We start from the raw sequence: 15,409 nt of genomic DNA, 5'->3' as shown, positions 1-15,409 counted from the left end.
ATCTGCTTCAGAACCTCCCAAGGTGGCGGTGTTCGCTTCTGAATTCACAGTCTGCCCTGCCACGGCCAAGGAGGCCGTTCATGAACTCATAGTCTGCTCTGTCACGACCAAAGAGGTCGTTTATGAACATTCTGCCTGTCATGTTACGGCTATGGAAGCTGCTCAAGAACTCTCTGCCTGTTCTATCACGGTGAAGTGGTCTGTCCACGTATCGGCTCCGCCATGGCTCCATGCTCCTATGGATCTGATCCATGGCCCAGGTCCTCTGTTGATCCACAGTCTGCCACTGCTCCATGGTCCAGGTCCTCCAGTGCTTCACTGTCTGCAACTGCTCCACGGCCCAGGTCCTCCAGTGTATCACTGTCTGCCACTGCTCCACGGTCCAGGACCTCCAGTGCTTCACTGTCTGCCACTGCTCCACGCCTCAGGTCCTCCAGTGTATCACTGTCTGCCACTGCTCCCCGACCCAGGTCCTCCAGTGTATCACTGTCTTTGTTTGGGTGTCTGGAGCCGCCCTTAGAGGGGGGGGGGACATGTAGTAATGTGGGGTTTTGGGTTTTGTTTCATGTTCTTGTTTTCATGTCTTTTATTTTGTAATTTGATTCATGCTGTAGGTGTCATGCTTCCCTTGCCCTCATGTATTTCTGCCCTGTGTATGTGTCAAGTTCTGATTGGTTGTTATAGTCATGTGTCTTGTTCCTCATTGGTTATTGTCCTGTCATGTGACTCTCAGTTCTGTTTGCTCATTGGTTGATTCTTGTCATGTGACCCATAGTGTTTGAGACAAATAGCCCTCATGTTCACATTGTTCTTTGTCGTGTATTAATGTATGTATCTGCTGTCGGTGAGTCTAGTCTGTTCAAGTCAAATCCGTTCAAGTCAAATCTATTCAAGTCAAGTCAAGTCTTTGTTTGGATTATGTCTGGATGTTTGGATCACTTTGTAAATAAACTGCACATGGGTTCTTCAACTTGCCATTCAGTGGACTATTCATTACACCTGCCTGAAATTTTCATACACTTTTTTTTAAACGTATTTTATTTTATTTTTTATTTTTGCGATTCCAGATTGTCTGGTGAAGGCGTGTTTAATTGGTGCTGGAACTAAACCCTGCCAGTCAGAATAAATATTTCTAGGAGTGTGATTTTTGCACCTTTGCTGATTATAAAGCTGCATAAAAGTTCATTAAAAAAATTTCTCTGTTACTCTGAAAGGAAAAAGAGTAGTTTCTATCAATAAAATTTAAAATAACCAAAATATGCAAAAAGAAATAAATAAAAAGAAATAAAATAAATTTTTAAAATGTTATTCTTTGAGATGAAGTTCCTTTATTTCTCTTTCTAGATATGTAAAGTAATTTGACTATCTCTGTTCTCTTATATTATTCGATGGCTAATGTGCCAACGGTTTAACAATTGCATTGTTCAGAGCAATTTTGAAAATAACCCAAATGTCAAAAAAAGTATGCACGAGCGTTTATAAAACAAGACAACACGTATTTACAGTAGTTCACAACTGTAGAGCTTCTTAAAATATTGTTCCAACTTAGCACGCAAAAACTATAAAGATAAAAATAGATGCTGTCGATAACAATTCTCTATTCAAAGACAAAAACTGCTACACGCTACCAAAGCCAGTCGATCTATTATTTGAACGTTTACAGTGAGAAAAGGAATTTTAATAAACAGCGAGTAAATGGCACACATATCCTACCAGAGCCGCGGAGTCCATGGCGGTAGCAGTGTTGACGTGGACAGCTTTGAGCTGTCATTACAGTAGCGCTCCTAAAACCCTCTGACTCACAGGGGGCGTGTCTGCAACTGCAGCCCTCAAGCCGCCATGTTGGCTCAAACCCACCTTTCTGCTTCAGCAGCGCTACGGCACAGGAGCCACAATGGCGGCTTCCATTGTACGATCTGCTGCTCACTTGAATGTTGGTTGGGAAGTCTTGAGAATGAAATACATTTTTGGGCGTCATTTCATTTGCTCTTATGAGTTACTCGTTTTCCAAATAAGTTTCATTAAACGCGTGACTGCCACCAGCATGAGATATCTGAACCAACAGGATATGCAATGAATAGATAATGAACGGCTGCTGTAAGCAAATTAATTATGTAACGTCACCTCTTACTAGCGCGACAGGGGGCAGCAAAGCTGAAAAGGTTCAGGGATCAGGGGTGAAGATTGCTTGCAGCTTACTGTAAATACACTCACTAAAATATCACATATTAATAATAATAATAACAATCTGCCAATCCTTTCCCTTCTTCCTCCTTAAAGAATACCAAAATTTACTCACTCATTTACTCAGGTTGTTCCAAACCTGTCCGAGTTTCTTTTGAAGAATGTAGGTAAGCAAAATGCAAAATGTTGACGGTAGCCATTGACTTCTATAGTATGAAAAAAACACCTATGGATGGCTACCATTAACTGTTTGCTTACCAACATTCTTCCAAATATATTCATTTGCCGTGTTGGGGGAAACACATTACAATTAACGATACGTAATCAGATTACTTTTTTACTTTTTAATTTACTAGAGAATATCCGAGTTACTTTTTCAAATAAGTAAAGCAAGTTACTTTTTTTCCCCATTTTATTGATTGGCAGCTCTCCTGTCCCCATGTTGAGAGAAATCAGAAGATGTTACTGTAGTTCTAAAATAAATAGGAATATGAATTAATTCATCTCACTCACACACAAAAAAAACACAGATTCAGTATTCCTCAAAATGAATAAAAATAACGCAACTCAGAATATGACGCAAACCTGCAAATAGTTAAATGTTAAACAACACAAATATCCTTTATGTATTTAATCCCATTCTATTTGCTTCTGACCGTCGATGATCCAGTTCAACCGTACTAATAAGCACAAATTACTCTAGACAAACATTTGTGTGTCTTTGTTTATTGCTGAAGTGTGTTGACATTTCTTCTTCTGCATTTTACTGTACGGACGTAAATGTACTTTCCCTTCAGCCTGAGGCGTATTCATTTCACTTTTGGTGTGAAAGGGCTTTTATATTTGCCAAAAATAGAACTTTTTTATTTTAAAAACAAACAAGCAAGCCCTGTCCAGATTTAAAAAGTAACGCAAAAGTAACGTAACGCATTACTTTCCATAAAAAGTAACTAGGTAACGTAATTAGTTACTTATTTATGGAGTAACGCAATATTGTAATGCATTACTTTTAAAAATACCTTTCCCCAACACTGTTCATTTGTGTTCAAATGAACTTATACAGGTTTGGAGCAAGTGATGGGCGTAATGATGAATTTTAATTTATGGGTGAACTATCACTTTAAATATTACCGCACATTGCATAATTTGCCATCATCCAATATATGCACGTGTAGGTAAACAAATCAATAAAAATCAGAGTACCTATTAGTATAATTTTATTCCTGTCTGTTATTCCGTGGCTTTTGTTTCATGGTCCAAAGATAAACACGACCGCTCTAGAAAACACATATGATGTGTTATTGGAAAAACCAGCAGTCTCTTCCAAACAGTGACAACTGGGGCGCGAGCTTGCGCCCTCTTGCAGAAAGAAACCGAAAGTCTCATCACTTCCTGTGGGGAGGAGACCATTACTGTCCACCGCTTACTTCTGCCATATAAATACACTCGCACACTATTATAGAGCATGTGAAGCTGAGTGATTCAGATCATCCAAGAGGAGTAGCCCGCTCTCAAGTCTGTCCAGGGACTACAAAGTAGGCTAATGTTTTATTGACTAACTTATCCATAGCACAAATCTAAACATCAGATATTACGAACTGTTATGAATCTAATATCACAATGCTCAAGGCAAGTTGTAGTTTATCGGTGTAACGATCTTTCTATTCTAAAAGCTTGTGCCGCGCGCTAACTAACTGTAAATATGTGTTGCATCGCTGATCGTTACCAGAATGAGATATGAAAGGAAAGAAGCATGTCTTGCAATATTTTATTACTTATTTTTCTGAAGAAACCTCAACTCTAGCCGTCCTGAAACACTAGTGTTTATTTCACGAGAAACGTTTTGACTACACCATGGGGTGACCCAGTCGCCTGTTGCCCGGTTATGAGCCTAAGTGGGTCAGCGGGAGTGTCACGCGCTGATGATTGCAAGTTTATGATCTTCAGTGCTGATGCGTTCAAGACATTCAACAGAGCATTCTAGAAGTTTCGCGTGTCCACCGTGAAATGGTTCACTTATGTTTGAAATGTTGACAGCTGCCAATGTTTTGCTGCCTATGCTTGAACTAAAAAAAGAAACTGCATTCACAATACAGAACAGCCTCGAGTGCATCACTGCTTTTTTCCCCCTAAGGGTCATTACATTTTAAAATAAAAGTACATTTTTAAATTACATTTTATTCTGTAATGTAATTAAGAGAATATAGCACGTGAAATAACACGTTGTTCTATGCAGCGTTGTGCTATTTCAAAGTGAACAGGTGTTCACCTCACAGCTGGAACGCTGTAATGACCAATCAGAAGCCAGGAAAAAGATTCGCTTAGGTTTGATGTCTTTCTTGCTGAGATCTCACTTATTGTTAAATCTCTTAAACTCACTGATAACAATAAGAACAATACGTTTCTTAAGGTTTATGCTGATATTTTTCTTACTGATTGCTCTTGTTGTTTTTGTTTTTCCTTTCCTTTTCTCCATTTTCCTTTTATGTTATCATAATGCAGTGCTGGTTTTTGTTTCTTACAATAAAAAAAAAAGGAACACATATAATTATAGGCTATACAATGATGTTTCGCCTTTTGGCACTGAAAAAAACAATTTTCACTCTGAAATTGCTAGTAAACTTCGCAATAAAAAAAACAAATTAAATGTGAAATTCTGAAGTAGAAAGACTTAAATAGGCTTTTCTTGTACAACATAATTTAATAATATTAGTTTTTTTTACTTTTGAAAATATTATAGTGCTCAGTAAACCATGGTGTCGCTCGTTAACCTTTATAACTTAAATATAATTTCTATTTACAATAAACCATCTCTCATTTTTTTAATAACAAATTATTTAAACAAATATGACTGAATACAAAAGAAGGGTTTGTCTAAGCATTATACATTAACTGGGAATGTGTGAATCTTAAATCCTTATATCGTTCTTCTCTTCTGTTTCAGGATTTTTCAGTGGTTTTTTTTTCTATGAACTAAAAAAAATCAAAAACTGAAGTTTTCTTCATGGAGAAAGAAGTCTAGAAATTCTGGATACACAAACGCGCTCACATTGCATTTGAGACTGACTAGGCTCATTTGTTGCTCTTGGCAGTGGTTTGGGCCATGCCGGACCTGAAGAAGTACCTCACGGAGGGCCTGATCCAAGTAGCTATTCTTCTCAGTCTGGCTGGGATGCGTGTGGACGTGGATCCCTACCTGCCCCCTTTTAGTGAAATCATTCTGGGCCCAAATTCAGCTCTAACTCAGACTCAATTCCACAATCTTCAAAACATCTTGGATGGATATAACCTGCACCCAAAAACCGCAGATCTAGATGGGTTCTTCACAGCTCGCAGGCTTCTGAATTGGGTTCGCTCCCTAGACCACCTGCAGGTTCCAGCGGCGGAGTTGGAAGCCTGGTTGGTCCACGGGGAGCCTGAAAATGGAGTCTCCATTCCAGCTCAAGTGGGTCTCCTTGAGGAAGGTGGAGGACTTGAAGATGTGGAGGAACCCTCAGAGCTAAGCATGAGGTTGGGAAATGGAGGAGAAGTGGGTTATGATGTAGCTGAGGATCAAACCCTCGGAGCTTTAGGGCTCATGTCAAGAAGCCTCAACCATCCAGACGATGATGATCTCCTTAAAGAGGTAAGCAGTGAAGCTAGGGAAAACTTCAAAAAGATTTTCCTATTTATGTCAATGACCTCCATGCAAGGATATTTGACTCTCATTGTAGTGCTTATTTTTAAAAAGCCATAAGATGAATAAAAGCAAAGAAAAGAAAATGTTTGGAGAATATATTTTTTCATATACACTACCATTCCAAGGTTTGGGGTCAGATGGGGTAAGATTTATTTTAAAGAAATTAATATTTATCAAAAAAAATCTTGAAAAATATGTATCACGACTGGAGTACATTTTTAGCTTTGCCATCACAGGAATGAATTACATTTGAAAATATATTCAAAAAGAAAACCTTTTTAAATTGTAATATTTCACGGTTGCTGTTTTTATAGAATCTTTTGATCAAATAAATGCAGCCTTGGTGAGCATGTTGTGAAAAACATACAAAAATCCTAAAGACCCCAAATTTTGAACAGTAGAGTAAAAATATTTATAAAAGTAACTTGTGTATTTACTTGTGCAGCACAACAAACCTCTTAACTCTATATTTGTTTTTCATAGTGCACAGAAATGTGCTTGAACAGAAGAATAAGAAGAAAAACAATTGTAACATCTGACTTTATTGATCTTTCAACTATGGCTATATTTCCTTATGGTGCATGATTTCCCATTAACTTGTGCCCTACAAAATAAGGAAGTGTTTTCATCTGTGAATCTTATTAGGTTATCAGCTGATACAACATACTCGACAGAGAGTTGCAAAATTACCTGGAAATAAGTTAACACACTTACAAAATAATATATAAGTAGCTTAATCATATATATATATATATATATATAATCATTTTACTAATTGCAATTCTGTAAACACACCAAAAACAGCACTGGCTGTATACCAAAAATGTCTGGTCCGGATATGAAAACGGGTTTGTTATTTAGTTGGAAAAACATAAGTATCCCTGTCTTTGCCCTGAGGCACAGCTGAGTATTAAGCAACTTCAAACATCTGATACTTCAGCTTGGCTGGGTTTCCTCTCCATGTGTTACTTAAGTGTTGCATGTTGTTTTTTGTCCTACTGACCGTGAGAGGTTCATGAGACCCAGAGTATTCTGGGTAATGGGGCTAACATATGATCGCTGGCCTGTATACTAGCATGTTATACAAGTTTCCATATTGTAAACACAACAGCAGCTAATGATTTACGGACTCAAGAATAAGTAGCAACGCTCCAAAATAAAAGTCAAAAATCTTATAAATCTTATATCTAGGGTAATATTTGTTAAACCCATATGATTTATTGAAAAACTGTGAGAGCATATAAAACACTTGAGTGACAAAGTGAATAGTTCACCCAAAATCGATAATTTGCTGATAATGTACTCACCCAAAAGCCATCCAAGATGGAGATGAGTTTTTCTTCATCAGAGCAGTTTTGGAGAAATTCAGCATCACACCACTTGCTCACTAGTGGATCTTTTGTAGTGAATGGGTGCCGTCAGAATGAGAGTCCAAACAGCTGATAGAAACATTACAATAATCATCACAATAACCAACACCACTCCAGTCCATCAATTAATGTCTTGTGAAATAAAAAAATTGTATGTTTGTAAGAAACAAATCCATCATTAGGCGTTTTAACTTAAAAGCATTGCTTCCAGCTAAAATACCAATCCATATTCTATAATAATGGTTCCTCTAGTGAAAAAGTCCATCTTCTGTTGTCCTCTCACATTAAAATACACCGACATATTTGTTTAGAACTGTTTTGTACTTGTAAATGGTGCTTGATTTGTGCATATTTCTCTCTTGATTCAGACAAGATGACTTTGTCAATGGGGAAAGTATAATATTATGGATTAAGGACTCATATTTTAGTTATATTTTCACTTCACAAGACATTAATTGATGGACTGGAGTCGTGTGGATTACTTGTGTATCATTGTAATGTTTTTATCAGTTGTTTGAACTCTCATTCTGACGGCACCCATTCATTGCAGAGGATCCATTGGTGAGTAAGCGATGTGATGCTGAATTTCTCCAAATCTTTTCTGATAAAAAAAAAAAAAAACTCATCTACATTTTGGATGGCCTGAGGGTGAGTAAAATAAAAATTTTTGGGTGAACTGTTCCTTTGTAGTGTTAAGCTGGTTTGTCACATGACCCACAGCAGACTGCCAGCATATGCACAGTGTCCAGCAGACTATTTAGTGTGACTGTGAGCGTCTGCCTGGATGTGCGCCCACAACATTGGCATTTGTGAGAAGCATCAAGCCTCTTTCTTTTGCTTTCTATGCACATGCATCAACTCAGTGGGACAGCTAGGGAAATTTCAAATGGATGCTTTTTATTTTCTGTTCCTCCAGTGAGCTTTGTAACAGAATAAGAGGCTGCACACAGTATAGAAGTTACTGAACCTGAATTCCCCTTGAGTTAGGACCCTGTACTTCGAAACAGTTGCTATGCATTTGTCAAGTCGCCACATGTGCAGACCAGATCAGATTTGACAGGTTTCCATGCACATGATCCACAGGGCTATTTCTGAGCCAGGCTGTTTGTTAGTGTGGTATAGAACAGTCTGCAAATTTGGCCCTATGGCACATTTGACCTGTACTGACGGGCAACATGGTGTTCCTGGATCAGACTGCTGACAATTTTTTCTATAGGGATTATTATAAGCATGCAGTTTGGAGAAAAATTATTCTTCGCCGACAGAACATTTTTGTTTCAATCTTGAACATCTCAATTCAATTCAGTTCAACTGTTCGATTCAGCAATGTCTATTAATGTCTCTTTGAAAATCGCCATCAGTTCATGCTGCTGTTAACACTTTCTCCGACAAGCGGATGCATTTTCCAGTTTGGTCAGGTGACGCTTGACATGCACCCCATTTTACAACAAAATTCAAAACTTAAATGCCGTTTAGACGCTCTTTAATATGACGTGAAAGATCGCTGTAGCCGCCTCAGTTCAAACAGCAACACGGAGTGCGCAAAACAATCCTCTTACTCTTTACTACTTGTAATCGCACAAAATAACATTAGAAGATATGTTGAAATAAACACTACAACTTATTGAAATGTTTTGTCTCTTAAGTAATCGCCCGATTAGTGTTTTAACCACAGAAAATACCTCAACAAACCCGCTGGTGAACAACATGTCACATGATGTCTTATTTACCAAAGAAAAGATGTCAAGTGTTCACAGCTCGTTAGTCGGCTTGAAAAAAAAAGATAGAGATGTACGTATATAGAGAGAAGGTCGTAAATATATAGATAGATTTATGCAATATATGAATAAATTCGCCAGCCACCATTTAAATTATTATTCTTCACAGCGGTTTGGAGTAAAAACATATCATTAAAGACACACTTTTTCATTGACTACTCAAAATGTGTTTCTTGGTCAAATATGGAGCAGGTCACATGTTTTATGTTTTTCGACCTGGCAGTCAGAGAACTTTATTTGACTCCTCTTATCTTTACAGGACATGGATACAGCCGAAACAATAGCCGATTCTTCCTTCAATATCAGTGATTCAGACAGAAATACTGGATCAATGGAAAACTTTATTCACCAGGATGTTAGCCTTCACCAAGCCACTCTGCCAAGATCCACTGAAGCACAAAGCAGCGTCACCATGGAAGAGACGTGTTGCATTAACAACCACTCCATGCCAAACATCAATTTGGACAATTCAACTAATGCTGAAGCTTTTGAAGACTCGGATATCATAGACCTCCTCCTGACTGCTGGCACTAGCCTGCCAAGCCCTATAGATCCTCTGCTGGAGGAAGCCATGCTTGATGAGATTGGTTTAATGGATTTGGCCCTGGTAGAACTTAGCCAGGCACAGTCTGAAGATCAAAACCCAGCAGATTCTGACTCTGGTTTATCCTTGTACTACAGTCAAAGCCCTGCCTCTCCTAGTGGATCTGAATCTTCCAGTTCCTCATCATCTTCTTCATGCTCTTTTTCACTGTCCAGCCCAACCCCTAGTTTGATGCCCGAGGAAGGTGCTGTGGGTTACACCAATATCAAAGAAGAGGATGAAGCTGTGGGTGAGTACATGCCAGAACAAAGCAAGATGTGTCAGTCAAGCTTTTTGGAAGCCAGACAGTTCCATCGCCTTCCTTGGCTCGAGCACATCGGACACGATCATACCTACAACCAACCTCAAAGCCGGAAGAAACCTCCAAAAGATCTTTCCGATGAGTCGCCGAAAAACAAGGTGCTGGAGCATCTGTCCTGCCGAGATGAGAAGCATGCACGTTTGCTGAATCTCCCGTTCTCCAATGAACACATCATAAACTTACCCGTCGATGAGTTCAGTCGCTTGCTAGCCAAATATCATCTCAATGAGACTCAGCTTACGCTTATCAGAGACATTCGCCGCAGGGGTAAAAACAAAATGGCTGCTCAGAACTGTCGTCGAAGGAAGCTAGATGTCCTGCTGGGATTGGGGGGTAGTGTGGATAGCCTGCGATGCCTCCGGGCCAAACTGCTCAGGGAAAAGTCTGAGATCTTGCGCTCCATCAGGGAGATGAAGCAGCATCTTAATAGCTTGTATCAAGAGGTTTATGAGAGACTAAGGGAGGAACAGGGACTGCTGTACTCTGACAACAACTTTACTTTGCAGCAAGACAGCACCAGACCTGTAACATCACAACGCAGATCAGATTCACACCCCAGACGCAAACTTAGCAAGAGACAAAAACACAAGAAGTGAGATGGAGGACTCATGCTATGACAAGCCTCAGGAAAAATGCTCTGTGCTCTGAAGTCCACCTGCTGGTTTTCCACAGTTCAATGGGAAATTGCTCCAAATAGGGTATTATTTTTACCCAAGTGATCACCCTTGATAATGTATTATACTATGTAGGCATATAATACAACTTGACCGAACTTTAGGTTCCACAAAGTTTTGATATTAAAGGGCCATATCTTGAGTTTTTTTTTATCTTTTAAGCTAAAGGTGTTGATGTACTCTTAAAAACCTACTGTAATGGACAGCTAAACCTCAGTTTGTGTGTAAGGCCTAGTCTAGCCAGAGAAAGCACTCAACGCTGTTGTACATTTCACATGTAAACAAGGCACAGCAGCAAATAATTTTTTTTTATTTCACAGAGAGGGGGAAAAACTCATTAAGGAAGCCATTTCACTCATATACATCACAATACGGGGGGGTTTCATGTCCACTTTAAAAACAAAACGGGGAGTAACTGAAAAAAGGAGTAACTGAAATTGTTCCCAAAAAAATCAGAAAACCAAAATAATCCCATGTTAGATCAGCAAATGGTAAATTATGCTTGGAATCCAAGCACTGAAACAAAGGTTTAATGCATTTGAACTACTGCTTACTGGTATAATAAAAGTGTTGGTTTGCCATCTCATTATAGGGAACACCTTCATAATGTGAGCTTAATTTTGAGCAGGATTTACATTCACTAAATAGCAGGGTTGTAAGAAAAAGGATTTTTGACTCACCGTGTTTTGATTTGTCTTTGTGCATGAGTGTCTTATTAGAGATTACGTTACTGTAACTCACTGACGAAATGTTTAAAATACCAGTTCTGTATTTGATTTCATGTTTTAAAATACTTTGTAAATAATGTAAACTTTTTTTATATTCAATCATGTACCTTGTGTTAAACATTTTGCAGTGAATTTGTGTTCTTGGTTCTTGTTTCAATTAAAATATTTATTGTCCACAATTTTCAGCTTCTTTTTTGTAACACAAGACCTTACTATGAAAATTAAACCTAATTTCTTGTAAAAATAACTTTAATCATAAAACAGAATTAATAAAAAAAGGTTTATTTTAATGAACAAATAACCATTGAAAACGTGAACATGAAAGAAAATAACATGCTTTGAGAACAGTACACTTAAAAGACAATCGAAAGGAAAATCATGCAGTCCCATTACTGATTGTGTACAACTAATAGTACTTCAGTCTCTAGTACACAGCAAAAGTGTATATATGCCACTATCAATACCATATTTTGCAAAAAACAGTAATCCAGTGATCCAAGCACTACTTTAACCAATTAAAAAACTTTTTGAAGATATTTTAACATTGTCAGTACTAACAAGTTTATGCTGGTGCAAAGGAGGTACTAAAAGACCTGATCTGTAGCATGGTAATGTTAGCAAGATTTTTCACCTTCACTACACATATAGGTTTATGATAAAAAGATGCAATGAAGCAGTGTAGTACATTCTACTCCTTGAGCACCGCCGAAGAAGAGGGTAATACAGCAAAGTGTCAAACTTTTCCTCTATGTTTTCTGAAGTATTTATTAGCCTGGCCTGGCATACCTTGATCAGTCTATAAAACTTGAAAGATCAGTCTGAGAAGCTGGAATCTAAAGAGCATATATCCTCTTCACACAGTAATGCAACAGATAAAAAACATCTGACATCTAATAATTAAAAATAAAAAAGGTTTATATGAGATTATGGGAAATGCAGTTTACTAAGCCAACTAGAAATAATTACTTACCCCCCCCCCCCCAAAAGAAGAGAATATAACCATACGCAATATATATCCTCAAATGGTGAACAAATTAAAGATGAGAATACTGTGTACATGGTGAATACAAATGGAGAAATGCTGCTAAAACGGCAAGATTGCAATACACAGCAATTTGCTCACTAATAAGGCGACAACAGCTTTGACAAATGCATTTACACAACAAATGACTTAAATGACGTCTGGACAAATGAGATAGAAAAGAAAAAGAAGGCTTAAGAAATTAGGTCATACCACCTAACAAAGACAAAACACCGTTACTACACACACTCAAAACTGAGATTTGAACAAACTGCTCCGATATCAAATTAATCACTGCACTCAAAATTTACTTTTTTTTTTTTTTTTACAGTTTTAAGTGTTGTGTACTTTGTGTTTTAACTTAGGGCAGCACATTACAGTGACACGTTCTGATTTAGACTGAAATGACTCAAATCTCTTATCAGAAAAATATAGAAGGTACGAGGATGTGCACACAGGATCCACTGCATTTAGTATATACCTCATCAAACGTTGGCCACCTTTTTATTAGCTGGGAATGACTGAGCAACTACTGCAGCATATATATAGCCCATTTCCCATAATCCAACAGAAAGAGAAGCATTGAGGAAATACAGTAATCCTGTGTTTCTTACGGTGGTCAGTATTCTGACTAACATTCACTTTTGCCCACTAAAGATGACTCCACGTCTGCATATCTTGCTCTGAATATATTTTGAGTCCAAGTTTTATGGCATTGAGAGTAAAGGAGTTTTTTGGGTGTCTGATTCCCCATCTTTGAACTGCCCATATCCTAAATACCCCCCACCCCATCCCAAACTAGTCTAACACTGCCTCTGACTTGCCACCTCTCTCGTTCTCCCTCACAGGCCTAGTTCTTATCATCCTTCTTCTCTTCTTCCTCAGAAGGGTAAGAGTGCCATGTTAGTCGCTCTTCATAGAATGAGATGACCACCTGCGGGCACTTCACATTGGCCTCTTTGGCTGGAACAAGATCTGCCTCGTCAGAGTTTTTCCTGTAGAGAATAGGCAGAGGGGGAGAATGATTAAAGGAACAGTTAACTCAAAAATGAAATATTCATTCAAAAACTAAATGGACTCCAGTCCATCAATTAACGTCTTGTGAAGTGAAAAGCTTGTGTTTGTAAGAAACAAATCCATCAAAGCATCTTGACTTCAAACCGCCGCTTCTGGCTAAAATCAGAATCAGAATCAGAATGAGCTTTACTGCCAAGTATGTTTACACATAGGAGGAATTTGTTTTCGTGACAGAAGCTTCCACAGTGTAACAATGACAGTGACAGAACAAAAAACACAGATAATAAAAACATTAAGTAAATAAGGAATAAAACTATATAAATTGACAGTTGTATGTGCAGGTATATTACAATAGACAGTTTTTGTATGTACAGGTACTGAATATTATGTGCAAATTTGAGGTGTAGACTGAGTATGTGCGTTAGATAAATAAGTGTATGAGTGAATAAATAGTGTGTGTTCCACAGTTATTGTTAAGTGTTCATGAGATGGATGGCCTGAGGGAAGAAACTGTTCCTGTGTCTGTTTATTGAAGATGCAGGACAACCAGCTAGCAGTGCATTACAGTAGTCCAGTCTAGAGGTCATGAATGCATGAACTAGCTTTTCTGCATCAGAAACGGGTATCATGTTTCGTAACTTGGCAATGTTTCTAAGATGGAAGAATGCTGTTTTTGTAACATGGGAAATATGATTTTCAAAAGACAAGTTGCTATCTAATATAACACCCAGATTTTTGACTGTAGAGGAAGTAACCGTACATCCGTCTAGTTGCAAATTGTAATCCACGAGATTCGGTGTACTGTCTTTTGGTCCAATAAGTAATATCTCTGTCTTATCCGAATTTAATAGGAGAAAATTATTGGTCATCCAATCTTTTACATTTTTAACACACTCTGTTAGCTTAGATAATTTAGATGTTTCATCTGGTCTTGTTGAGAAAAGAAACGGTGAAATATCGGGTGGTGTGTACTTCCGAATGTCCAGCAATTCGTCTCTGGTGAAACTGCTTGCAGGGATATAACTAAAGACAGGACAAACTAACAAAAACATAAAAACAACTGCGGAGCACGCCACGGAGGCAGCCATCAGCGTCGGCGCCATCTTTACTTTATCTGACTAGTGAGCAAATACTGACTAGAAGCATAATTATTATGGAGTCCAAAATCCATAATAACATTTCCTCCAGTGGAAAAAGTCCATATCCCCTGTTGGCAAGTGATGTAATGCTAAATTTCCTCAAATCTGTTCCAATAAAGAACAATTCTTCTACAGTAAACTTTGAGCAAAATTTCATTTTTGGGTGAATTTTTTAAAATTAATTTTCATATAATGCTTTTTTTTTTTTTAAAGATCATTATTTGGTGTATTTGGTGTATTTGGTGTAACAGAATATGTTGACATGCTTTAATGTTCAAAAAACACATTATTTTTCAAATACTGTACATTATTTTAGGTCCTCTATGCCCCGCCTCTCTCAAACGCTTCGTTTTCTACAAAGTCCCTCCTTCCGACAAGCGCAGTCTGCTCTGATTGGCCAGCTGACCCAGTGCATTGTGATTAGCCGAACACCGCAAGCACTCGTCGGAAATATAACACCCCTTACCATAATCGCGAGCTTCAGCTTTCAAAATAAATGTAAAGACAGAGCCTGAAAGGGGAACAGAGTCTGGTGACAGACACCGTGATGAATATGTGTCTGCAATACACAAGCCACGGTTAAGACAGCTGACTCCACTGTGATGTGTCTCACTCTCTCTAGCGCACTCTCTCGCTCACTCGCGCGCGCGCGCACACACACACACACACACACACACACACACACACACAATGCGCAAAACTCTGCATTTGAACAGTCAATAGCAAATACTTAAACTAATAACAAAACAGTCGCTGATTCAGAAGCGCCAGATTGTCATAGCAAAGTCAGAATTACCTCCTCTCCTAGGTTCACGAAACGGTCGTCCATAAAATGCATTGCTGTTCTGTTGTAAGTAATCTTAAAGATTCCTAAATGCATCTACTTCTGGAAGGCCAAATAAAGTGCTTTTCCT

General features: G+C 38.2%; 2 protein-coding genes across 3 annotated transcripts in view; one reads left to right on the top strand and one right to left on the bottom strand.

Annotated features, from left to right (window-relative positions):
* Nucleotides 1–3,625: 3,625 nt before the first annotated feature.
* LOC107582935 (nuclear factor erythroid 2-related factor 1-like) lies at nt 3,626–10,964 on the top strand. Its single transcript, XM_016268959.1, has 3 exons — nt 3,626–3,719; nt 5,277–5,809; nt 9,271–10,964. Coding segments are annotated over exons 1-3 (1,776 nt in total). The 5' UTR covers nt 3,626–3,718; the 3' UTR covers nt 10,513–10,964.
* Nucleotides 10,965–11,603: 639 nt separating this feature from the next.
* The window catches only part of LOC107582894 (chromobox protein homolog 1-like), an 18,022-nt gene continuing 14,216 nt past the window's right edge, over nt 11,604–15,409 (bottom strand). For both annotated transcript variants that reach the window (XM_016268919.1, XM_016268920.1), the window contains exon 6: nt 11,604–13,334. In XM_016268919.1, the coding sequence (XP_016124405.1) occupies nt 13,190–13,334 (145 nt within the window). In that variant the 3' untranslated portion in view covers nt 11,604–13,189. The remainder of the gene's footprint in view (nt 13,335–15,409) is intronic.

The sequence above is a fragment of the Sinocyclocheilus grahami genome, unplaced genomic scaffold, assembly GCF_001515645.1.
Source record: "Sinocyclocheilus grahami isolate Dianchi unplaced genomic scaffold, SAMN03320097.WGS_v1.1 scaffold48.1, whole genome shotgun sequence".
Lineage (NCBI taxonomy): Eukaryota > Metazoa > Chordata > Actinopteri > Cypriniformes > Cyprinidae > Sinocyclocheilus > Sinocyclocheilus grahami.
This window is presented reverse-complemented; position numbering and strand designations above follow the sequence as displayed.

Bases quoted from the DNA above. Each gene is read 5' to 3' on its own strand.
- LOC107582935 (XM_016268959.1), top strand. The intron at 5,810-9,270 runs GTAAGCAGTGAA...TTATCTTTACAG, and splicing joins ATGATGATCTCCTTAAAGAG to GACATGGATACAGCCGAAAC.